General features: G+C 43.7%; 1 protein-coding gene across 3 annotated transcripts in view; it reads right to left on the minus strand.

Moving 5' to 3' along the window:
* Positions 1–480: 480 nt before the first annotated feature.
* LOC124219235 (lachesin) overlaps positions 481–27,067 on the minus strand; it is a 193,553-nt gene continuing 166,966 nt past the window's right edge. For 2 of the 3 annotated variants that reach the window (XM_046626537.2, XM_046626536.2), the window contains exons 7-10: positions 25,135–25,419; positions 24,487–24,549; positions 18,071–18,223; positions 481–2,508 (exon numbers count right to left, since the gene is read on the minus strand). In XM_046626537.2, coding sequence (XP_046482493.1) covers positions 2,399–2,508; positions 18,071–18,223; positions 24,487–24,549; positions 25,135–25,419 — 611 coding nt within the window. In that variant the 3' untranslated portion in view covers positions 481–2,398. The remainder of the gene's footprint in view (positions 2,509–18,070; positions 18,224–24,486; positions 24,550–25,134; positions 25,420–27,067) is intronic. The other variant, XM_046626538.2, reaches the window with a different exon arrangement.

Below are 27,067 nucleotides of genomic sequence, written 5' to 3' on the forward strand. Positions count from 1 at the left end.
CAACGCTCGGAAACCGTCTCTGTAGTACGGTATTATATGCACTGTGTATTACGGCGCATAAACTGTCCGGAAACTTGGTATCGTCGTTCACGTTAGGCGGTGACAAAACTACGCCAGCCGTCAACGGTTACAAACGGCTGCCTCGCGTTCAACCAACCAGGAAAACCTCCCTTGCTGATGCAAGCTTTACCCCCCTCCCTGCACACTACCCCGCACATCTATAGGCATGTTTGTAGCCGTCGGGAAACTTAGGGTGAATTCCATCCGGCTCTTATCCATAATCCATGATCCTTGTTTCTATGTTCAAGGACAAGTTCCTATACAAGCTGTGAATGTTGAAAAAATTTGATTGTTACAATTTCTACAAGTTTTTATGAAGGAGATAACAGAAAGAGAGGGACAGTGACGATAATTTATTCACCGTTACTATATACTATCATCGCAGCGTTGGTCTGTTAACCACGATAATTTTTCATTTCGTATATGGCGCGAGTACCAAATACACGTTATTTTATCTTATTCAGTTTGGTATGGTAATTAATATGCCGAGCGATGGAAACGGCATAAATGATTAGCGAATTCTCGTCACTGCTAATTCCCGGGAGACGGGTAAACGGTCGTTAGAACGAGAAGAGAAACCGAAAAATAAAACAAACGAGAGAAAGAGAGAGAAATGGCGAAGAGACGTGGAGGGGCGCGGCTAATTTCCCCCCGTTTTAACCCATCCCTCGGCCGTGTAAGGTTCTTTAGATTAGGGAAGAGCGATTATTAACGCGGGTGGGTGAATGTGTGCACCCTTGCCTGCAGGTGCCCCCTTCGTTACGATGTAATGTCGGTATAATACAGGCGCTACGTGGGCCCGGGTCCTTCGCATATTAATACACGCACACACAGGGTGTATAACCCGACAAAATTATCCGTTTTCCGCCGCTGTTCCCTCCGCTATATTCTCCGCATGCAAAATAAGAAGGAAAACGAGAAATTCAACGCATTTACAGCGCCCAAACAAAAGCTGGATCGAACGGTGCGCCAACTAGCGGTGGCGTCCTGTATTATAGAGAGGAAGCTGCGGTCAGCTGACCACGCATCCATTGGCGCGCAATTCGAAACGGCTTTTGCTTGATTTTTGATCAGATGCCCATAGATTAGTTGAATATTGAAGAAACGAAGAAAGGTGTCAAGGTCAATGTTATCAAAAGTAAGACTCTGGTTGATTGAGTTCAGTCACAACCTTTGAACCTCTGAATTTAATTTAGCTTTTACTTTTGGATTCCTTTTGTGTACGAGTGTCTATAATAGAGACCATCAGAGCTGGAATTAACGGGTAATTACGGCCCACCGCCATGCGCGCAGGTCACATAGACGACACTCCTGTCTGTGCACGACGGTATAATATAATACACGCACGTGAGGCAGGGGCGTTAAATGATCTAATGACGTCACCAGCCAGTATCTCTCTCACGCTTCGGTTAACGGGAACTGTGGCGGATTCCTCACGCGTGGCTTAACATACCTGTATACCTTGCGCCACACCTCCACCCCCAGCTTTACCTCCACCTCCGGCCCCCGGCGGCGCGACGCAATCCTCAAAAGTTCGCGGACGATCATTCCGCGGTTTATAGCCGTTGATAAAATTGGCGTAGTACATTCTCTCACGTCACAACGGATTTTTTTGGGGATGTTTCTCCGCGGCTGCCCGAGGAGTGTAATTATCTTTGCTACTGTCTTCTCTTCCAACTCATTCCCGCACCTCTGACTAGTCTCGCAATCGTCCCTGCTTACGCATAGCTGGAACAGTGCGTATAACACGAACCCCCTGAAGAAGTTCGAAATGACTAGCAGAAAATTAACTTTCAACACTGCGGAGGGGTTAAACGGATTCCGGGGTGCTACAAAGGGTTACACAATAACGATTAGCGACAAGCTATTAGCTACGAGCGATTAGCCCAGTTGTGCAGGCTTCGCTCGGTTTCCGCTTTTCCCGAAAGCGGTTTCCCATACCGGAGGCATGCTTCTTGCCCCATGCCTCAAACACATATCCCCTTTCTTAACGCCCCGGTCATAACCCTTTGCGATTCCTGAATTAACTCGCACTAGTTTCAATAAACTACGGCCTCCAATTTGCCCCAATTTTTCATCCCTTATTCCTGCAGGCAGGTTGAGGTTCCCGAGGAACTTCAACCCCGACATCTTATCGGAGGTCACTCAGCGTTCGTCGTGTCTTTACATTAGCTAAACAATTTACAGTAGGTATATAATGGTATTCATTGTCCATCAACGTCAAAAGTTACTAGCCAGCCATTCCACAGGGTAGTTTTTTTATTTACACGCACGGAGACGGTTCAAGTCTTGGCTCGATCAGGTGGCAGCTGCAGTTCCATTTATCCTCCGTTTCGTCCTAATTCCCGTTCTGCGGTATGTACGGCGGCATGTAGGGACCCGTCAATATGTACTGAACAGCGACTATCATCAGCTGCGGAGCACTCCATCTCACGATGTAGGCACTACCTGAAACCAGGAAGAAAAAAAGCACGACTTTAGAGAGAACAGCTGATCCCGCGGATCGTGTTCGGAGCAACGTTGGTACATCGTTCCTTAATTTGTTAGTTCTTCTACCGTACGGTCTTTCATCCTAATTTGTCTGATGTGCTTCTGAAGCATAAGTAAATCGTTGTGTCAACAGGGTTCTTTCGGTCCGATGGATCCTGACCATTCCGAGCTAGCGTTTTCCATTTTGGAAGTGGTCAGCACGATTCAGGCAAAATATCAGCTTATCCTGCAGTGTTCACGATTGGGACGATTGATTGAAAGGAGTCGCGAACGGTTCGATGCAGGTCTCGGGGAAATTTGATAGAATATTGAATGTCCGGTGGATGTTTTTCGACGGTGGTATTAATGAGATTTGGTAAGTTATTTGACGGGGGTCATAAGCCGATTGCGTGCCATACCGGCGTCATTAAATTTGCATAGCGTAGTGTGTTCATGGATATCCGTGTAGCCTGAACTCAGCTCTGTTTCTGGAAATCGAATATTGGAATCGTTTATTTCTCTCCGTTCTAACAATTCAGCGTTCTTTCTCAGCGGCGCAAAATTACGAGTGATTCGTTTGTCAGTAATTGGATCAACTATACTCTGTGCGTGTATACGACCATCCGGTATAAAATCCCGACTACTCCTGGAACGTGAAGAGAAAATGTCAATCCCGCACGTGTGTCTGCGTTATTTTTCCTTCTCTTCGTATCCTGCAGCAGGCGCGATATAAGAGAAGCCGTATTTTTTCCCTCAGTCAAATATCCCTGCAGTCTTAGAATCGCGATAAATTTTTTTTCTTCATCGATTCCCTCACGATCGGCGTGGCGGGCGGAATTATTATGGAGGGTTTGCTGTTCGGGCATCCCTTACGCACCCACATAATACGCAATGCGATACGTTTGTATATAATTTTTCGAAACTACAACGTATTTTACCCGACGACTACGCTGTATATCAACTGTAAAATATTCCCTTTCTATTGGCCAATATAATCCACGAGTTTTTCTCCCTTCTGCTGCTGTTGCCCAACGTGACTCTGGCGCTTGACTGACATATTGGCTCTGATAGAGCGTAATCTATTATGCCGATACCGGATGCTGCGTTTTTCAGCTCGGCCGACGGACGTCTCCATATTGAAAGTTTTAATATCACATGTATAACGCACCAACGGAAATTTGACACCTCTGAAAACGGTTCATCTCTTGTTCTCAAAATTTTCTCCAAAAAACGCGTATCTTTTTACCAATCCACGAACTCAAGAAAAAAAGTCATTTGAATCTAAGAATAATCATAAGCAGCTACTGTTTACCAAATTTGGACGAACAACGGAATAAAAAAATCAGTTAGTAAATGGTTTTTTGGATAAAAATTCATTCATCCAAAATTTTTTCCCTCGATCACAGGGATTTTCTATCAATTATATTCAACCTGAAGATGTACGGTCAGACTTTCGAAATCTTTGTTTAGTCTTGTTTTCGTTTCGATACATTTTTTAGCCGACTATATATCCTTGTAAGTTCTGCGGGCTCAGAAGCACACTAACATATTAGATGGAAGCTTTTTTGATCGTTCCACATATCGTGACGCGGAAGAATGTTGGACCACTCGAAAGATTTGATTGTATATGATAAAAATAAAAATAAGAGGGTTAAGAAGAAAAGAAAAAATGATGAAAAAAAAAAAAACACGAACGAGTGGAAAAAAGCGCGTGGCAAGGGAAATGGATAAGGGCAGGTAGGGCTAGTGGCCAGATCAGCTATTTCCGGCACGTATCGCGTTCGCTTTATGTTATGGGGTAGACCGGGGCTGTTCCTATGGTTAACTGACTTTGCTGTTATTGAAAATGGATTTTCCCCTCACGCTTGCTTGCTATTTCTCGCGTCTGGCCTAACGACGCGTTCCTACGTCGTGAAAGCTCGTTCATTCCTCCGTTGAAACTTCCATGAACGACGTGGGGCTTGAGGGACCGAGAGGCTTGTGTAAACGCGTAATTGCGACAGAGTCGTCAAGCCGATCGCTGCCTTCAAAATGCCGATTTTCGTCGCTCCCCTTTACGCGGGGCGAATTTCAAAGAGCGTAAAGCGCGAAGCGGAACGCCGGATATAATCAGCCGTCAAAGGAAGCCAATCTCTTACTCTTCGCGTTGGAATCTCGATAACTTTCCGCAGCCGGGGTTGCGGGTGATGAAATTCGGGCGAAACGGGAACTGGAGTCCGGGTTTTTTACATCGCGTTTTTCTTCGCCCTACCGAGGTCTCTATAACCTATACTGGCAGGTGTTTTGCGGACGTTGGATTTATCAGCGCGAGAAGCATTTGTATTCGCGATATAAAAATTTATTTATATACCGATAAATTCACCCTACCGTTGGTCGCGTGGCCTAGACTCAGACCTCGGCACCTCAGGACTCTTTTTTCCTTTCATTTTCTCACCGAGGAAGGGTCCGCGACTTCGCGGAGAGAGACCAGCTGAGGTTTTTTCTTGAAACGATCTATAAATTGAAAGTAACAGCTCTATGCGCCCTCCGAGCTCGATCGAGACCGGATGAAAAACTTGTCTCCTTCCTATAAGGGTCACTCGGTAAAATATATATTTCTCCTTCGATACACTTCCTCGATGCAGGTTTATTATCCCGGAAAAATGGGGATTGAAACAAAAATTGGATCCTGAATATCGGAACAACTGTATTCTTTATTTTTTAAAAGAGTTCGGAGTGAGAATGAACGGGCTGTTTGAAACAAAATTAAGGAAATACTGTTTCAGATATTTCCAGAACAAATTCGAACGACGATTTTAGGAAAGGTTTAATTATTAAAAGGTATCCAATTATTGAATTCTGGTGTCTTTGATTCTATTCAAACGGTTTTGAGCTTATTTTATTGATCATAGACATGTCCAGAAATTGTTTACGGTACAACAGACGTTCGTTAACAATTCTATTTTCGTGTGATAACTATTATTTGACAATTTGAGGTGTTCCAGTCAACGTGCAAAAACGGGTCCAAAAACGTCAGTATTGCATAAAAACCGTAAGAGTTCCTAATTGTAAAATCGTTTCTCAAGTTATTGACACATTACATTGCGTTATTCGAATTTGTTCAGATTTATTTCTTATAAAAAATAGGGATGTCGTTCCGATCGTATCGGTAACTATCATTATTGCAAATAACATTGCTGGAAAATTTTTAAGTGATTTCTTGTTCTCCTCGTTCATTCACAAATGTCCGACGCAACAAATCGAGACACTTTTCCATCCTGTACTATTTTCGTTTGGAAAAATTGCCCCAGCTCTAGTCAACCTGAAGAAAATTAAGTGCGGTAATAAATCTCAATGCAATGCGTGCTACGTCGACCAAAAATCAGAGCTTTCATCCTCCACCCTCCACTAGTTCCCAACGTATTTCTATTACCGTGTCCCTCTCTTAATACATTCCGGAAGTTAGGTAGAAATCAGTCGACGGGGTTCCCCGATACTCCGTCGTTATATCTATATGAAACGACGTCGCGTGATGAGTGCTCGCTTTCCTAATGTCCTCATTAGGCTCTCGGGTGATTCGATTCCCCGACATAACGTTGGTTCATCGGTAAACAGAACAATATCGATGAAGCGCGGGGAAACGAGACGATAATAATGAGAATAAGAAAAAAAAAAAAAAAAAAAAGACCAAAAGAAAAAGGAAACGGAATAAATAATAGTGAAAAAAAAACAAAGACGTCGAAGACCACGAAAAGCTACAAATTTAGATAACGTCGAAAACCGCGGCTCATTTTCCCTTCGACCCTTCGCAACTTTTCACGCCGACGAATAACCGCCGTGTCGGCGTTCGCGGTTGCGTTACTTCTGGTCTGAACCAGTGGGGTCAAAGCAGTGATTAATCGAGGAACGGCGGCGGGTACGAGGGCGTTAAAATCTCCCGCCCCCGTGTTTTTACTTCTTTCTTTTTTTCCGTTTCCCCCTCCTTCCCTCTCTCTATTCCGCTTCCCTCGGTAACCGAGGCGGGGAAAAACGGCTCTCGGAATTATTCCAATGACCGCAAATGTGTCGCACATGTGAATATGATATTTTTTCCTCGGCCAAAGGGGGAAACGAAGATGCGAAACGGTGCATGGACACGAGGACGTGGTGTTAAGTTTGGCGGTAGAATATTTTGCCGGAAGTAGCTCAAGTCAAGTGTCGCTGACTTAGGAGAGGCGCGGCTTATGTCAGGAACGGATTATATATACAAGTTCGCTAATTTTCTCGTTGGGAAAAAAGTGGAAGAGTAAAGGGATAAAGTGGAGAAAATAAATGAACAGACACGGAGGAAAAGGATACAGCCAGTTTAAACGCCTCGATTATTTGACGAGTGCATCGCTGCGACGAGATTTTAATCTCTCGTGTAGTGCGGCAGCTTAATTTCAGCTCCAGCATTTTTTTCCTCGACTACTTTTCTTGATACATGCCGCGACTAAACTTGATCTAATTTCAGCACCGCCACCACTTGACCAATGTCGCATGAGTACTTGGGAATAGTTTTTACCGAGGGTTTTATTCCGGGTAAAGAATTCGAGGCTTAATTTTGGTCAACGTATTTTGGGGTAAAAATGCTCGAACACTCGATCCTTAATTGCATTCACTTCGTATAGTCTGTATGGTGTTTCTTAATTTTGAAATGGGGGAGTGTTGAATAGATTTAACTTCACTGCTTATATTACATTGGCAAAGTGTGCGGAGTGAATGAGGGTCTTATTAAGATAATTCAATGACTAGCAGATAATGAACTGTCGAATCGTATAAACTCGATAAAGCGTGCTATTTCCTCTAACGATGTTATCGCATTCGGGATTTTTATTTTGTCCACAAGAAATTTCATTGACAATATTATTTCTGCCATTACTAGCAATCCTTTCATGTTTACACGGAAGCAAATTGGCTCTTTCGATTTCAGTAACCGACATGATAGCAAATAAATTACAACGTTATATTATATATACTTACAACGTGATATTACATCCTAATATACATGTACGTAAATCACTTTGACGTAAAAGCCAGCTTTCCAATATACAGGATCAATAAATAAGACCCATTACCGAATTCCAGTACTTTGCGAATATTGATCGGCCAAATAAAATTCATAAGCTCTAAATTACTTGAAATCAGAAACGGCAGCAGGACAACGGATCGAAAAAAAAAAAATTTTCCCCCAATTTCTGGCGATAATTAACTTTCTGTCCCACCGTCGTTACGTTGCTGAATTTCTTGGACTCTCGATTTTTATACTCGTGACAATACAAAGATATTTCAAGTAAACCTTCGCAGCTGAAATTTCCGGGTTGTGTAAAAACGTTTCGAGATTGCTAATCGACAACGGGTCTGGGCACAGCGTTTAGATGTCACGCACTTTGACATGGGGGTAAATTTTTCGTTTCACTTCAGGTGCGCACCTGGAGCTTGAAGTCGATGGATCGTTGTAACTTTTGCGCCAGATCCGGGTCTAATATCGACAGAGTGCTCGGCTGGGTGGTGCGTATCAAGGTTCCCAAATCAGAATAATTTATGTTTCTGTTCGCTAATGCACGCTTACTACCTTTCTCTCTCCCCTTCTCGCTCTCTCTCTCTCTCTCTCTCTCTCTCTCTCTACCTGTCTTTCTTCTTCTCTCCCTTGACTGACTAGATGAAGGTGCGATACTCTGTGTGTATTGCGGAGTGAACAGTGAAGCCTGCAAAAGGGCGTTGCGAGCCGGAGTTGTTTCTGTAATTAATGGCCAAGTGCCGCACCGGGTTGTCTGTCATGTCTCACCCGCAACGTGGCGCAGCTCCACGTCCCGGGGTATGCTGATGGCTGAATAAGAGCCCGATTTCACCCCAGCGCCACCTGACTTCTCCCTTGACGGAAACACGCCGGCTGGCTTTTGCATCAGCGACATCTCGCGGCAGTTCTTATGCACGTGGGATTCATGCGTTGCAGAGTTGACCTTCATGGATCGCAACTCGATATATCTCCGCTCGATATATTGCCTTTCGATATTTCTCCGCTAGATATATGGCCTGTGAATTTTCCCGCTATATATATGGCTTCTGGATTTTTCCACCGGGTGCATGGCCTTTGGATATTGCCGCTCGATATATCTCCGCTTGTTTTATGTCCATTCCCTCCAAGCCCCGAGTTCGAAGATCGCAGGTGCGTTTTAGCCTCGTGAGTGTTCCGTTTCAAGGATCAACTGCTTCGTCCGGATACTTCAAGGGGATTATGCTAAGCGGCATTGTGCTATTTTCTGTATCCATCTCGTTCCGAACCGATATTTACAAGTCACAGAGTGTATAATATTCGAATGGCTCTACATTGCCGATCTCTCTTCGCATGCCGCTACCGCTTCAGACTCAACGAATTTTGATTTCGTTAGAGACACTCCGAACGGAGGAGAGTCCCGGAGGAGAGGTGAGTTTTGGGTGAAAATCCTGAGAGAGGATAGGGGACGAGATGTTTTTTCTCGTGTCTACCATCCGCTTATTTACTCATGTACTTTATGCATGATATATTGAATTTATCTATATATAAATATACGTATATACATACAGTCACCGAACCATAGAGCAAAGCGAGCAAACAAAGTGGCTTTGTGAATGAGGAATGAAACAGAAGGGATGCTGCATGAATATAAAAATAAAGAAATTCGTTCGCCGAGAGTGAAAATTTGACAGTGCGAATAAAGCAAAATGAAAAACCATGGAAGAACATGAGAAGGAGAAAAAAGAAGAAGCGGATTTCACACGGTTTCGAGACAGCACGGCGCGTTTCATTTTCCGTCATCATTTATCTCTGAATCTCATGCACTGGCTAACCCTTTCATAAGTCTGTATACAGCTCTCTGCAGCTGTGATTTCAAAAGGGGTATAATATACGTACAATAACGTGCGAAGTTGATTTTACGTTTTTGTTTGCGACACTCGAGGCGTTGTCTGGTGAAATAACGGGGAATCTTTGACGAGAAAAATATGCAGATATCCGTGTCGGGCAATAATGAAGAACGACAAAAAAAAAAAAATCCAGTGTCAAATGAAAGATGTGCTATTTTCCCCCTTCCTCTTCTTCCTTTTCCTTATTTCCATCCTTTTCCAGAGTGTAAACGTATCTGAAACGCATTATTTCACGTCAACGAAGTTATAATTAGTTATAACTTATAACTTGTACCTCTTGTAAGTTATAACTGCAGGCTGTGGGGAGGAGAACCGTGAATATATAAGGGCTGGTAAAGAGCGACGAAAGTTCTCCGGCGATGTTGAAGCTGGATGGGAGGAGAGGCCTCGGCGTAAATTCCCAACAAACAGCGCCGGCACATCTCCTCCGAACTTTCTCAGTTGCCTGGGGACTGTCTTCTCACTAAGTATAGACATTAGCATACTGTTCGCTGTATTGCAATTTACTGCATTGCCAACTATATATTATACGTATATTGTGCGCATTATATCGTCATATTTATACACCCGTGCAACGGACGATACGCACACAGTAGCCTGTATAATTGCGAGAGTGCTGCAGAACCCGAGTGCCTATAAGCTATACGACGGTACCTCGGTGAACTTGATATGGATGAACAGAGTTTGGTTCTAGGATTGAAACAATCGCAGTTATGATTATCATCGCGGGTACAAGGACAATGATATCGACGCACGAGGCGTCGCTGATGCTGGATTCTACTCGAGAGAATGTTCCAAGAAGGATAACCAGGCAGCACACTCGTCAAATTGTCGACCATAATTTGACTGATTAAAACCGAGATGATGTCAACAGATGAAAGATTTGACAAAGAATTGGCAGATGGTCGATAAGACGGTACTGTCACCACCTGAGAAGCGGACAATGACTGTCAATAAAACGAAAGTCGAAGATGAACCAACCAATGTCCTTAAAACTGTCAAGACCAAGCCAACGCCAAAGTGAATGATGGATATCGTATAGAACTCACCATGGTGAATGCGACAGAGTTCAAAGAATTTCTTGATCTTCCATATTTCAAACTTTTGCTTGACCATTTTTTGATGACAATGAGTCAATTTACAGTCGACTTGCACACTATTGACTAAACGTATGGTTGATGGGTAGTCAACTATTGGCTTCAGATACGACATTTTTATCAGTCTGCGATTGGTGGACTGCATTTTCTACTGGCAATAAGTCGAATGTAAGTCGAGCGTGACCTAGTTGAACATTATCCTGCAAGTTAAGGATCGAGCTTCTTCGCAAACTGATCCCCGTTTTTAGTTCAGTTCCTGGTCGCCTCGTCAACCCGACAAGTCGATCTTGCATCGCTCTTGCAACGCAGGAGCGAGTCGTTAGAGTCGTTGCAAATCCTTGGAAGATGCCCTTTTTGCTCCCCGAATATCCGCAACTCCCTGCAGAAAGCCCACAGCCGGCGCAGCACTAACTCAAGTGAAATCTACTTAAGTCCGTCTTGTTTTCACGCTGTCTTCAGTTAGTCGCCTAAGTCTTGGAAGCTTAACGGATACGGAGTGCAGCCCTGCGCTCCTCGCCGCCCGGACCGCTACCCGCTATCTGTATCCATAAAGGGTATCAAGCCGACCCCCGGCTTAGGCGACCCCGAACCCCTGCCGACCTCACCCCATATGCCTCCTGCGATATTTCGCCAAAATGAACCTCGAGGTACATGCGATTCAACCCAATGCGCCTGTAATGCGATTTCGACTTATCGCCGATCGATAAATGCTCCGATCACAGGCGGTTAGTCGGTCGTTCATCACAAAAAAACAGCAACCAATTTGATTTCTGAGCTTCAAGTCATGGAAATCTGAGGTTATTCATCATCCATGAAGTAGGAGGTTCGGTCTGGACAGTTAGCATGTCTGTTGATGAAAATCCCTATTGGTAACATAACGTTGTTCTAAATTAGAACAGACCAGTGAAGATATGATTCGGTTAGTCAGCCATGTTTTTCAAACTTACGGTGCAAATGGACAACCCGGCGTGGATTCCATTGCGTCTCGTTGTTTCAGAACAAAAAGGTGATCAGTCGACCCTAAAAAAACATAATTTCGACAGTGTAAATGCGGTAAATTTTCAATGTCTGCGTCTAAACTGCAAACAGGTTCTCTAAAATGATGTCTTGTAAGTCAGCACTGGTTTATCCTGTCACTCACGCCTTGACGATTGTCGAGCAATCATGGTGTACCAAAGTTCCATCTCAGAGTGCATACTCTTAAAGATCCTACACACTTGGGAGCAGCTGCAGGCGAACCCGCCCCTCTAAATCCTAGTCCATTCCTGAAAGTATCGGAGAAATTTCAAAGTATTAGCACAGAACTCTTATCTCGGTGGGGCACACCTGGCCGACTCCTCGAAGCGGGTAGTTTACTCGAGATGCTGTGGCGGGTTCTGGGGGCACTTGGCGGGTATCTACGGCCGCGGTGCATAGATACGTCTGTGTACCCCGAGCGAGTACATAGACGTAATGTACGACTCTGTTCGAGGAGAACCGTATGGGAACTCGCGAGATCCAGCAGCTTCGACCACCGTCAGTTATGGCGGGTGGTAAACCCGCTCAACCAGGGGATGCGGCGAAACCAAAAGGAGCATGGCTCCATGGTATATAGCCGATACGTGGATGGCGTTCAACCCGAAGCTCACTGTGCTCTCTCCTCTTCTCGTATCCTGGCAACCTATTGGTTTCACCTTATCCAAGCCTCACCCCCATGCAGGCTGTTTCTCTCTGAGCTCACCTGCCTCTACCTCCATCTGTTTTGCTCCCCTTTTGCGTTCTCGTTGTTGTCGTTGTCGCGTAACCGCATGCCTAAGCTCTGGCTTAGCTCGGGCGAATGCGGAACTCGCGTTAAAAAAACATTCAGCTGGTACCTCGGCTGACTTGAAGTTTCACCAAGGGATGGAGGAGGCGGCCCGTTGGAATTACGTATTCATTCGTCCACGTAGAATCCGAGCTAGCTGGAAGCGGCGCAGTGTTGGAATGACATGCGCGAACTTGCCGGATCAAAAGCTGCAGAGTCTTGGCAGCTATTAGGTACTTGGCTTTCCAATTTCTTGGAAAACGGAGGTCGTAGTCTCATAATGCATTTGGAGATTTTCAGTAGCCTCTGCAGGAAAAATATTGAGAAGAGTCACGCACTGCGCATCTGTGCGTTATTGGCTCCGTGAAAATGACCTCGAATCTGTGTCAACCCTACACTTTTCTTCGCTAATGATTGTACGTTTTGTCGCGAGAATTCATTTTCGTACGTGCTTTCATCGGTGAACTACTTCGAATTGAACCTGGACACATTCCCTTATTTATTGATATGAACAAATGAATTGGTATACGAATCACGCCCGAACGGAAAAAAGCCAATTGTCGTTTTATTTTCCTTTTGACTTGCACGTCTGGTGCGGAGTAGTAAAAAAAAGGCGAAAAAATTCAAAATGTAATAGGGAAAGAGGAACAAAAAGATGGATAGAAAGGTGTCGCCAATCGATAACAGAGATGATGAACTGAACAAAATAACAGAGGTAACCGTAACCATTACAAATTTTCACTCGTCAGCTCGCTTGCCATCTTCTCGTAGTTTGATCACCGCGTACTTGGAGATTCCAGTGTTAATCACGCTGGCTTAATGATCACGTAAATAAGGAAGACAGGTAGTTGGAAGCAGTTAACTCAGGTGAACCCAGACACGAACGCCGTAATTATTAAATTCCGAAGTCCGTCGACCACCGTCGGTTCAACATCGCAGTCGATTCTGAAAGCGAATTGCGAATCTCGTGACTAATTAAAGTCCCACACGCCTAGAGCGGGGAATTATAAATTCGACTGGCAACAGATAGGTATGGACAGAAATAGTGCCGAGGGGAGGGTTGTAGCTGCAGCTGCAGCATACGGAGCATCTTTGGGAGCGGGTAGTAGTTTACCGAGTTAACCGGGGCACCATCGTAACTCGAAAGCAACGACCATTGCCGTCTCTCTCTCGAGTCGACCTAGTCTAGCCTTCCAGTCACTTAGTGAGCGGCGGCAGGTGCAGCGAGGTTGAATCGTTATTCGGGGGCTCAGACAGCTCGCGGAAATCCGCCCTACCGGGCTTTGACGGCATGCTTTACCACAATTCTGGTGACAGCGGGGTGGGACGAAAGTGTTGGATGAGAGGGGAAAATTTATTCCTTACTCTGATCCTTCGCGGCGCCTATGATAGCGCCAATTTCCTCCGGGGACGACGACTCCGGCTTCTCTCCAACCTTCGGCCACTGTAAGCCGGGTCGACGATAACCCGGTTAACTCTTTGAACGCTCCGAATCACGTCGCAAATCGAGACTTCCGGCTCTAATTTACCGGCCCGCGACCCACGCGCCGCGCATTTCTCAGACCCACATGCTGCACACCGTCCGAGATAACTTGCCCTCGGCAATTGTTTTTCAGTTTTCTTACCTTCCGCAGTACTAGGTTCGACCGGTCGTTCAAGTCGATATTGGAAAGTATCCAGATACGAGTGTAACAAGAAAGGTATCCCGGATCGATCTCTCCGATTTGATTTGTTTTCTAATGTATTATAGTAGACTAAAAACTATGTGATACGTATTTTTTTACACCATCTCGCCACCTTTTAAAAGTATGCTTCACCAACACCGTTTGAAGTACCCCGGTGAGTTCATTAGCTTCGGTTGGATTTTGTGTCCGGTGATTAGCTTAGCACTGAATTTCTCCTCACGCGTCGACGTTCAAACTGTTTTTTTACAATTTTAGTATCTCCCAGGAAACCATGATCCTCAATTTGGCTGCAACGTTGGAGTGAAAAAAAAAATGTCCAGAAGTAAGGGACGCTGTGGAGTTGTACAGTTTGAACCCGTTGTAGCAGTTGAGGTCGTCAAGGCCCGTGGACGGGTGACAAGGGAACGGTTGAAAACCGTTTCGACCCAAAGAAACTTGAGCCCGGAAATACCGCACCCAAATAGTCACACCTCAGGCCGCTTCTGTTGTGCCGGACTCCAGCAGCCGCATTGTTAGGCTTAACGTATTTCTCCAACCCTTATCCACACTCTAAAAAATTGGCCTCGGCTTGGCATCGTTCGATTGTTATCATGCTCCACAACTTCATCTGGAACTGCCCTTCGCCCTTGGCTTCGTGGGTTTATAATCAAGGCCGAGAAGAGGGGTGAAAGCAAACATCTGTCAGGCCTCCGATTGGCGTCTCGATCCTTCCGTTATCCGGATTCCAGGGCAGTTCTAGCGTTTGTTTGAGATCACGGGAACATTGAAATTGGTTCAATTGGAAACGAACCTCACAGCACTTTCCGTCATACCTTTCCATTATTTATACCGGATCTTCTTCGTTGACCTTGAGAATCGTCACCAAGGGCTGACGTGTGATCCGAATGGCAGGAGAATCGGTTTGCTGGAAAGAAGACGTTTATGAAGCTCATAAATAAGCGCCGGGTGCCGGTTGAATCGTTCGGAGAGGGAGGCGCTCAGGGCTTCGGATGGTGAAAGTAGACTGTTCGCATCCACCTGGTCACACGAAGAAATGGCCTAAGGATCCTAAAACCAAGACGTGCACCGGGCGAACGGGGGTGCTTACTGTGTGTGTATGCGTACATATTGCCCACCTAAGGGCGGAGAGGCGGTTATTCCTTGCGAACCTTGAGCCGGCGAGCTGTGAGAGCATGGTAAGGAGAGGGAGGGTGGATGGCTACTGGTGGGTCGGCGGGTAATACTCGAGGGTTGTGTAGTTAATATTAACAGGCTGCTATACGGACCGCGCATGGTACTCCTACGTAATTTCCTACTAAATGTACCGACGGCCTTGCCATACATATTTCAGCCTATGCAAATGTACGAAACTCAGCGACCAGTGTATTTAATATTTGCCGAGACTCGGTCCCGATCCAGGGTGCACCCCGACCCCAACCACATACCAAGATGCAGTCGACCGTCAGCTGAATGCCACTCTGAGAAATGCCTCGCCTTATATTATTCCACGTCCCATCACGCTCCAGGCATTGCTGAAAATGAGCGCGGGCAGTTTGGGCCGACCCGAGCTTTCAATTTTGAAGAAAGTTCGGAGCAATTGGAACGTCTGCAGGGATCAGAATCCAGTACTAAAATCGATTTACCGGTTTTCTTCATTCTGTGACGTGATGTAGTACATCAAAAAACGTCAGACACGTACTGTTTGTCACTTGCCAATTCAGCCGCTGAAGGGGTGAAAAATATGCCAAAATTAGGCCTCAAGAATTGATTTTTTGGGATTTAATGATAATGATGTAAGATTTTTTTATGAAAACAACTGGACATTATTCACCATCAACAAACGACGACATGCGTAGTGCTTTCACCGTCCGGAGTTGCATTCCTTAGTCATGACGGTAAACTTCAGGGTTGGTTTTGACCTCTTGCATGGCGAGATTGGCAGGTGAAAAAATATAAGTATCTCATGTTCCTCGACGTACTAGAACATATCGCAGAACGAAGAAAATCGGCGAGGTACACCTCGGGTGGTTTCCCTTGTCAATAAAGATATCGAAACGCTCTATTATATTTATAATCCATAAGGTCTGAGTTTGCGAAAGTAATCAGCACTGCGGCGGCGGCGGCGGCAGGGAGAAGGTGTCATCTTTTATTCGCCTTACCCCAGGAATAAGCCTTTGGGCTAAGGAGCCACGGTACTATTGAATATTATATTTAATCCCTGGTAACAACACGTCTTGACACTAAACCAGGAGTGGATCAAGCGTAATGGAGACGCGAGCGAAGCAAGGAATGATGAGATTAATGAAAACGGAGACTGAGAGAGGGACGCGGACGCGAGTGAAGGGGAACGGAAACACGATCAGGGACTTCTGCGTCGCTGGCTTGTGCCTTCGGCGTTGTTGCAGCCCGTAGGGTCACCCCATGGGGCAGCGAAAACTGACCCATAACAGCGAACCCGCAAACAATGCCGACGGTCTTACACCCACTACTCGAGCACCTAAATCTCCCGTGCTATTTGCCCCTCGGCATTTCTGGCGACAGGCTTTAATTACTCGCTGAAAAATTCAATCGGTTTTTCAGTGATTGTGTGTTTCTTTTTCTTTTTTTTTCCGTTTTTTTTTTTCGCCGAAACGAAATAGGAGGAATCACACCCGAATCGCGATGAAGAGAGTTATTTGAAAAAAAAAACTATATAAATAAATAAAAATAATTTTTGTGTGAAAGATGAAACGCGGAATGGAAAGAGCGGTGTGTGGGCTAGGTCCCGGATGCTTTGATCTCGAATGAAGAATGAAATGAGAAAAAACTGCGTCACAATCAAAGCAATTTCAAACCGGTCAAAATACAGTCTGACTTCTGATTTCGTGTATTTGATATTTTTCTTCCATCGTTCATTCTCGACGTTTCTCATTTCTGTTTGACGTACTGCCCAATTGCTTGTGATCCCAGTTTTTGATGATACGTTTTTGGAATAAAAAACTACGGTCAATTTGATCGAACGAGAATCCGCTCTAGCTAACTTACCAGTCTAATAGCCGGATGGTATATAATTAGTATAAAAGAAAGTCGGACGATTGAAGAAGAATTCAAGTGAGTTTTGACAAAATATTGCGCATCTGACGTAAAGTATACCACGGTTGACCCGTAAACCGAATGGGATTGAAACGCGTGGGGACAAATGAATATTAAAGTGTATAAGCGAATGAATAAGTAAAGGAGCGAGTGGGTGGACGATAAAAGATACGGTCCTTTATATAGCGCGGTTCCGGAGTTGCCTCGCGGTCTTATGACTCGTGAAAACGTGCTTTCTTTTACCCTGAGAACATGAACGCGAAGCGAGTGGTCGTTGACAAAAAGCTGTAGGCGAGGATTGGATGGCGTATACGGTATGGATCCGGGAGAAAGAAGGAGAAGAACTGAGAGAGAACCAAGGGGTGAGACAGAGAGCGAGAGCGAGCGAGAGAGAGAGAGAGAGAGCGAGCGAGAGCGAGAGATACAGATGGAAAGGTAGATAAGTAGACACACAGACAGACAGACAGACGGACAGACGGATAGATAAATGGTGCATGGTGCGGAATAGCGAATAGATGTGTAACCGGCAGAGTATATTGACTGCAAAAATTTAGCTATATACATACGTATATATATATATATACATAAATATTTTGTACGTATTAGCTGGGCTTGGTGAAAAGAGGGGAAGACGCGCGTCGCGTATATCCAACTACCCTTGGATAAACGTGTATTTGGGAACATTCATTCGTTCATGAACAAGTTTTTTGAAAACAGTGGCGTCGGTGATAAAAATTGAAATTTCAAGCACGTTTGTCTCGCCGCGGCGAGAAGAGACACAAGGAAAAAGTATTCGAAAAAAAGGTTGTCACGTTCTAAATTGTTATTTTCTTTTCTTGTTTTTTTTTTTTTTTTTGGTTTTTTTCATCCCTGTGATTCGCAGGACTAAACAGGCGTGCGCGGAAAAGATGGATTTTGTATCTCCGGGGAAAAGAAAACGACGAAGGGTGCAAGCTGAAAGTTGAAAATTTGATTAAAAAGCGGCGCGTCATCCCCTCGCGGTGATGGAATCTCTCTCTCACCTGTGCTTGCGTCACCCCTGGGCTTCTGTTCGGCCCGTACGATCTGCTCCTCGTTGGTTGGCGGCCTCTCGGTTCGCCTTGGATACTGGGGGTTGTACGGTGCGGGCCATATAGTTGTCTGTCTTTTTGGCGGCGCGGGGGTGCTCTTACGTCCTGCAATTACACGAGGGCCTCATCCACTACGGGTTAACTAATTACTTAAGCTTCCCCAACCTCTACCCTCATATTATTGTACATTACAAACAACGCTTCTACGCCTATGCGTCTATACCTATACGTACGATACACATACAATTGCATTGCCCGTCCGGGCTCCGGACTCTTCAACCCTGAATCCTAATTACGGCCTCGTTTCTCATCTCCTCGTTTCTTTTCTTTTTTTTGTTTTTGTTTTTTGTTTGTTTTTTTTTCTCTCTCTTTACGGCTCAACGCTCTACGTCTTTTCATCAAACGCAACGCGCCCCGGCTTACTCGCGCTATTCCACACCATACAACGAGAGACGGACGGATGGATGGATGGATAGACAAAGGGTAAGTATAGAAAAAGGAAAATAGAAACTGTTGGAGAGAAATGTGACCATGGCAAGGTGGCTAGAGGATAGGATATTAGGCTAGTTGATATGAGGACGGCAGTTTGAACGATGCAGTTTTTTATTGTGGCTGCAAAATATATCTTTGCATACAGTAGAACCTTGATTATGCGAACCTCTGCTCAAAGAGTGGATTTTTGGTGCGAAATATAGATGGTTGCTCGCTAAATAATGTGGAGCGGTTGTTCGTCAATTGACAATAGATGACCATATAAAACGAAACTAATAAAATTATCGTTCGGTGTTTAAAAGAGGTTTAATGTGTATTTAAATGTTTAATGCTGACTGTTTTTCTATTTCAATTTTTATTTTTTTTTTCATAAATTATTAGATCTCAAGATAGTAATTGCACTTTGGTTATCCGAATTTATGATCATCCGAACTAGGCTTGGTCTCGGATTCATTCGGATAATCGAGGTTCTGCTGTACTTTTTCTCAAAAAATAGTGTTAGGAATTAGGTGTGATCGATTTAGAATCAATTTTCACACGAGGTCGCGCATTCCGTCAGTTGACGTTACGACAAGTCGTAGTGAGCCTACAGCGCAGGCGCAAGCGCATGCGCGCGTACAAAATACAACATAACCTCAACTACAAAGTACAACAAGTTGATAAACCCATAAGCAAACATGGTGGGTTACGCATGGCGTTGACTCGCATCGTTAACGAATTCAAGAAAATATTTATTCTAATCTACCCCGGAATCTTTGAAAAGTTTTGAATTAACCGCTTGTCGTGACGTCAACTGGCGGAACTTTTCTATTGGTTCGTTTGGAAAGCTGCGCATTAGCGCACCTAATTCTTTACACTATGTCTGAAAATATACGTATATATCTTTCACTATGGCATGTTGTTACAAGTCGAAGCTCCCAAGTCTCTCTTTGTCGGTAGATAATCATAAAAACGATCAAACTACCATGAAAATACAAGTAAGGAATTAAATACCAACCGACTGAACACCATGTGGGGGGGTCAATTACGAATTGATACGGTCTTCGAAACTACGTTCAGAGAACTCTGAGTGGTCACGTCCACAATTACTATTCAGTAGTCAACAGTGTTAATAATTCCGGGATACTCTGTACCTATAATGGAAATTTTAGGCTCTGCCATTATATACCGGAGTCTCTAACAACTGTTCAACAATTGAATTTTTCATGAAGTGTGTGAGAATGAACTGTGATAATGGATAATACGAACGCGATACCGAGAGCCTTAAAAATGGACAGCTGCCTCCAAGGATGGATGAATATCTTTGGACCCTTAATTCCAGTCAATTTTCTCTGACCGGAGCAAACATCCACGTGACTCAATCACTTTTATTCGTTTATTTAATTATTCAATATCAATCATTGGATTATAGTTTTCTGTCATATTTTGCTTCGCCGCAGGAAGGAAGTCGGGAGTTTCCGTTCGGACAAGTCGGCGGGAGTTATCTCGCATGTAATTCTCAGCAGGGAGGCAAAATACATATCGCGGGGTTAAATTCGCGCCTGCCTCAAGATGGGTTGATACACGTTCCGTCGTTATGTGTACTCTTGTATAATATTTATTCCGCACGGTGCATGCCACGTAATTGCCGGGGCTTATAACGAGGTTGTTAAGAGTCGGATTACAAAATGTAAAAAAAAAAAAAAAAATAAAGATGTCTAAAATTTTAACACCATTCATCGCCGCCGGCTGTTTGTCTACCGGCGAAATAATCCCCCTGTGGGCTCTTTCCTTTTTATCCAACCAGATTGAAAGTTTTCATCACGATAATTCTGCACTCTCGACTCGGGTCTACTTTAACTTGACGCTCAACTTGGGGCCCATACCGCAATCTTTGTACCCCTGCAACTTTTGGCCCCCGAAATAACTGGGCATCAGTTTTTTTTTTTTTTATCTTATTTTGTCTCTTCAGCTTGTTCATTTTCTCGTACAGTCTATTTTTTTTTGTAACCGATACTTACACAGAGTGAAGTAGGGGAAAAGTAAGGACCGAAAGAAACAGGTATGAAAAATGAAGATTGTACTTAAAGTCTAGACGTCACCATAAATTTTGAGCTTGATTTTATATGACGGTAAATATGTTCTTACGATTAATCCGCGAAATAATTTCACGTCAAGTTCTAGACTGAATTTCCGATCAGTCAAGTTTCATTCAAATCTAATTATCGTAGGGATGAAATTTTTTTGAAATATTTTCTATTTCTCTTACACCTTCGGACCACTCCGCGTTTCAGTTTATGACTCAAGTTCAGCAATAATCGGTCTCGATGAAATCTTTCACGATCGCAATATCGCAAACCAAATTTAAACGACGCAATGTTCCTTTCTAATTTTCTCTCAGCTTCCTAAAAAATTATTTTCACTCAGTCATTCCCCAATTCGTTTGAAACACAGCCCGTTTGCGTCGGCGTAAAATCGATGCAAACTAATTCATTCAGATTTCAATAATCTCTTAAGCACTCACGGGAAGTTCAGAGGGCCGTGTGGCGCTGATTGACGAACATATCGTAAATCGATTTCAGTCGACACGACGGCAAACTAGCTAATTAGTTACGAATCGGGAATTACGAATACCGCATCAAAGGCAGCGACTCGAATTTTCCCGCAGCTAGGCGTGCCTGCACAAGGCCTCGTTTCGCACGTGGCCTAATTAGGCGCATTTAAAATTCAATTATCTCGAGATGCGGCCAACGGCACGCTGCCACGCGATAAACCAACGACTCGACTAGCTTTGCTCCGACATAGAGGCAACAGCCACTCGCGCCAACCAGTTATTACTGATCGTTGCATACTTTCGTCATGCACTCGTAGCACTTTCACAATTCTGGCACACCAACGTATTGCACTCGTGCGTCTGGACGATATGGAAGGTTCTTCATAAATGCTGCTGCACCCCGTGCATGATACATTTCTGTTGTTCGGGAATTCATGAAATTTATATTTTTCGCTGATTACGTGTATATATATACATATATATGATTAATCGATCGTTTGTGACAAATTTCCTTTTATTTTTCACGCACATTTCAGAGTCTGTATCAATTCCATTTGAATCATACGTTTTACAATTTATTGAATAGTAAATATATGTTAAACGATTAAATTGAGAGGAGACAAAAAGAAGATACTACGTTCAAGCTAAGGGACTGAGTTCAGAGGGAACAAAAAATGCGAGGAACATACTTTTATTACATTCTCTTTCGCTCTTCTGGAGAGTCTGTACATTGTACAAAAATCGTCAAATCAAGAAGACAAAAAAGCGAGTAAAAAATAAAAAATAAAGAGAAGCAGAATAACCGAACGAGCTATGTGATACAGAAGGAGAAAACAAATGTCGTCGATCTTAACCCACCTGTTCCGCCGAGAAAGAGAGAAAGAGAGAGAAAGAGAGAGAGAGAGATAGATAGACAGATTGAGTTTATTGTGTGTGCATGTGTGTGAGAGATAGATAGATAGATAAAGAGGGAAAGCGGAGAGGGAGAGAGAGAAGCGGACAGCAGTGAATTATCACGCATATCCAAACTTGTGAACTAACCTCATCCAGCGAGCCGAAAGACAAAAGAGAGTGTGAAATATGGTTAGGTGTGATTGCTCGGCGGGCGAATGTAATATATTCACATATTCTTAGCCCGGTGCAGAGACAGAGAGGGTGGGGAAAACGGCATATTGTTGGGACTTGGTAAGCTCGGGGGTGGTTGCAGGACGCGGGGGGGGGGAAAGACGGCTGCGTTGAACGCGAGGGTGGCATTATACGTGTATGGTTATATACACAACAAAGCAAAGTTTCACTGCCGTATTTAAACTTTTATTTGAAAACTTTTTAATACTTTCCTTTTACTGCGCGAGGGGTTAAGAGCCGGTTGTTTGTGACCGAGAGAAAAGCACGCGAGGTTTTCGTCGGTGGTTACAGGCATTAGCCAGCTAGCCGTACCGACACACAAGAACCGAGCCTAACTGCTCTGAGGGTCTCTTGGATCACAAATATTTCTTTCTCTCCATGTTCATTCAAATCCGATATATCGGAGGTGTATCGCCACCTCGTGGCGAAAACTAAGCGACTTCAAGATGGCCGCATATTTAATTTAAAAACTCGTTTTTTTCCCAGTTTTTTAGGCTCGATCGACTTGATGAGGGAAAATGGAAGCCTGATAGCTTGCACGGGGTTATCTGTTCTCTGGTAATCGCGTAATTGGCTTCAAACGATCAGCTGATTACTCTTTCGAAGCCATATTGATTCATCACGCCCAAACGGGTTCGGTTGTGGTGCATAAGTGTTTTAATTTTTAATCACAACGGTGGCAGTAACGAGTAACGAGCATCTAGAGGGGTTAAACTAAACTCGAAGAAACGAAGTTGGCTCCAAGTGTCTTTCCTGATGCGCGTCCGCGGACCTGCGACACTTTAAACTTTCGAGCAATAAACGGGAAATAAAACCGCCAGTTTCAGTCGATCACGTCTGTGCACATCGCGGGTTACTGTTCATCATTGAATTTTATATCTCACTGGAATGAATTTCCCTCCGTGACAGCTGTGTACTAAGAATTTAACCTCGGAAAATTCATTATACAAACTGAATCAATATGCTGCGGTTCGGCGCACCGAAAATCCTAACTCTCGAATGAAAATCGACTGATCACGGGCATCGGCAAGAGGAAGGAATGAAATTTCGAGTCTGACACGATAAGAATTAAACAATGAAAAACATGGCATCTTATTTATCAAGTGTACGATTCGGTTTGAATGATGAAAAACTTAGTACTGACGAAAAATTACGAAACCAATGTCATTTATCGTTTACCAAATAACGCGACGCAACGGAAATACTGGGATCCACTTTAACCGCGGAAAAATTCTATGAGGAAAATTTCATCAGAGAGAAGAGATAAAAATGCGAGGGAGTTGGGAGCCGCTGTACCAGAAATTGCAAAGCTGGCCTGCATGTAACGTATTAACAATGTACAATATTGAGATTGGTTTTCGGTCGGAGCGGCTGGCGAGAACCATTGGGACCTGACCTAGACTGGCTATCTACAACCCTTGTTCGTTCCCTAACAACACACTTGCATACTGCAGGCGAGAATAACGCGATCAGACCCGTCCTTTGTTCGCTGTTATGCATTTTCCTGCTCATTACTTAGTAATTCCCCTTTTCTCCTTTCTTTTCTCCGCGCGACTTCAGGCAATAGGGAAGAAGTTTTTTTCCCCCCACTTCTTTGAATCGGAATTATTAATCTTTCTTGCGGCAAGCTCAAACCGAAAGTTTCATAACCAGAATATCCCCTTTTTGCGGGGATATACCGAGCCTTTTTAGCGTGCGGGTGTATCAGGCATCATCCGCGAGAAAACAAACAAAGACATTCGAAGCCACCCTCTGGTCTCTGATCCGCGTTCTCATCCGGCTTGCTAGTCTTTCAAAATCTCAATATACGTCGAGGCATGGCCGAACGAGGCTAGGGCGAACCTGCAGTGAAAAGAAACGACGGAGTTTATACCGTTGTAACCATAACCGTAACCAAGTTTCTTTCTGAATTCTACTTGCGCTCTCTGCGGCCTCGCTGCAGTTCAGAAACTCAACTTTGCGTCTCCCTTTCAATTAATGGAAATGTTTACCGAGCTAATTTCAACGCCGGCGTTCTCTTCCTGCGGTTTAGCTAATTTTCTCGACTGTCGCGACATCCTTCCCGCATCTGCCACGCCCCCTGACTGCATCTGAAATACGGCGTGGAAAGGGGTGGGGGAAGCTCGAGTCTCAGTCATTCGCGAGACGCCGAACGATCATCATCTAACGCAACGCGCTGTAAAACGCGTACTCGCCGCCAACTATAAGCCTAGCTCACCTTCTTTATTCGCGCTGCTCTTTATCTCCGTTGCCTTTGGCGGTGCGGACGGCTTCGGTATCTCTGGAAAATTAAACGAAATAGCGTGATAGTCGATTGTTTCGCATGTGTTCTTGAAAATTATAGAACTAGCTCTTCTTCAAGTTTTTAACAGTATACTTGAATAGTTCACAAGCCGTTGAAGAAATTTTTCATTCTATTCTACAGGTGAAATTTTTGTCTAATATTTTTTTCTACAAAGTCCTGCGAACTGAGACTGTATACAAAGCAATATTTGAAACGATATTCAGAAAATACTAGCTAATTTATAAGTTTCCCAAAGAGACTTGGCGTTCTGACGAAGAGTTGTGACTTCTCTTCCTTGTCTAAGGGAAGATTTCAATTTTTTTTGCTTTTCTCTGCATACCATTGTATTAGACGAGAAGTTTGATAAAGTAAATTCAAAAGGACGAAAAACTGAAAATGAAAAAAACTCTAGCCAGGCAATAATCTCAATGAACCATTCGTCGCAGATTATTTCTTCTCTAATGACAGGAAATAAAAATCGGTAGACATTCGGAGTGAAAAAAATGTAGCGGGTTTGTCAATTGCTTGATCGTGATTTCTTCGTCATCGTACATCCGCAGACATAAATTATGATCAACTTACCGTACAGCCTGATGGAGCCCTCGGTTTCTCCGAGTGAATTCTTGCTGATGCATCGATAGCTGCCAAAATCGCCAGGCTGAAGATTCCTGATGGTCAGTTTCATGTCGGCACGATAACTGTTCTCCGTTGTTTCGGTTGAGTATTTTTTCGTTGGCAATACCATCACGCTGTTAAAGACCCAGTAACTTATCGCCCTGGGGTGCGCCTCCGTTTGACAGTCGATAGTAACGTCCGTTCCAGCCGGCGCTCCGACCAACTGATTTGGCACCCATATCATCGGCGAAACTGAAAGCAACGAATAAAAATTGTTGAAAAATGGAGAGCGTGAGGAGCTTGAAATAATTGAAAAAGTGTAAAAAAACGAAAGAGTGTGTTTTTTTTTTTAAACCAAAATTGGGCTCAAATTTGATTATAGAAATTCGCAAATTTCATCTCTTTCGTCGTTGCCTATTTTTCTTACCGTTTTCTTTTTTGAGCATGCAGCCCGAAATTCCGTAGAACGGAAGCGAAAGAACCGACGTGTTTTAATTTATTCAAAGAGACTGATTTCTTCGAGCCTCGAGGCCAGCGCTGCTGGATCGGGGAGAAGTATGCGTTAATTATGGGTCAGCACAGAGCCAATCTGCGAAACTGTGGCTCACCGTTGGCACGCCGCATACCATGGAGCTAATATACAGAGACGCATAGCTCGCGCGTTTGGCATATAGAGTCCTTCAAGTCACTAATCATCTCCTACGACTTGTATCTCTCTCTCTCTCTCTCTCTCTCTCTCTCTCTCTCTCTCTCTCTCTCTAGCTCTCAACCATGGTCTCTCGACGTCTTTTGTCTCTATCGCTACATTTCTCGTCTTGACTATGTCAAAGATTGATTAAACAAAGGAACGAAAGATCAAGAAGAGTCCCAATTTTCGAATTTCAATTTCATCGTGAGTTTAGTTTCTAGTATTGATTTTGTTGTTTATTTTTTTTTTTTTTTTGTACTGGAGCGTGGATTCGATTACGGATCATACGTAGAATTGTACACGTCGATGTTTCATCGTCGTCAATATCCTTCCATCGAGACCAAGCGATTAACCCCCGGTGGGAAGATTATTGTTTTCACAACCCAGAAGGCCGATTTTTGCCGTTTAATTTTTCACGAGTCCTTAACACCGTCTGACCCCGTGTATCAATTCAACTTCGCCTCTGGGTATCCGGAATATAATTTCCCAGAGGTCATTTCAGGGATATAAGAAAATCAGTTTCTCTTATCCCAAATACCACCCTTCTTCATACCTCTCTAAAAATTCTGCAAACGCGACTTCGGTAGAGATTTTTCTGGACTCAAACTACGTTCAAGAAATTGTACGAGGCTTTTTTTGGGTGCGGATATAAATTGACTCATAGTAATCAATGAATTTTGTCTCCAAAGCTTTTTCCACAAAGTCCGATTAAACAACAGACTCGCAAATGGTAGAAAACAATAAATTATGTAGAGTACCATATGGTTACGAAAAAAGGTATTCAAATGCCAAAATAACATGACTGATTTAATCGAAATGGAACTGAATCAATAAGTTATTGCGCCTTGGCGAAGTTCAACGAATACTGCAACTTTTTACATGATACTCGGCAGGCTGACAATGAAAGAAAATCTTCTCACATGGATTTTCTCATTGAAAAGTCTTTTATCAATTACTCGCGAAACTTTGAATTCACCCGTTCATTGCACACATTGTTCCCATTATAAATCTATTATACATATATAGACGACGATATCATCTTTACGTCAAGTTTCGTTACAACCCACGATAAAATACCGATAATTATAAGCGTATGAAACGAGGCTGGGATGAAAAATTTATGACGAATCGTAAGAAAAATGCGAATAAAAAAAGACAAAGAGAAGAAGAAAAAAAAATAAAAAAAAACAAAAAATCCACCAGGTCAGTAAA

Source organism: Neodiprion pinetum, chromosome 5 (assembly GCF_021155775.2).
Source record: "Neodiprion pinetum isolate iyNeoPine1 chromosome 5, iyNeoPine1.2, whole genome shotgun sequence".
In the NCBI taxonomy this organism is placed as follows: domain Eukaryota; kingdom Metazoa; phylum Arthropoda; class Insecta; order Hymenoptera; family Diprionidae; genus Neodiprion; species Neodiprion pinetum.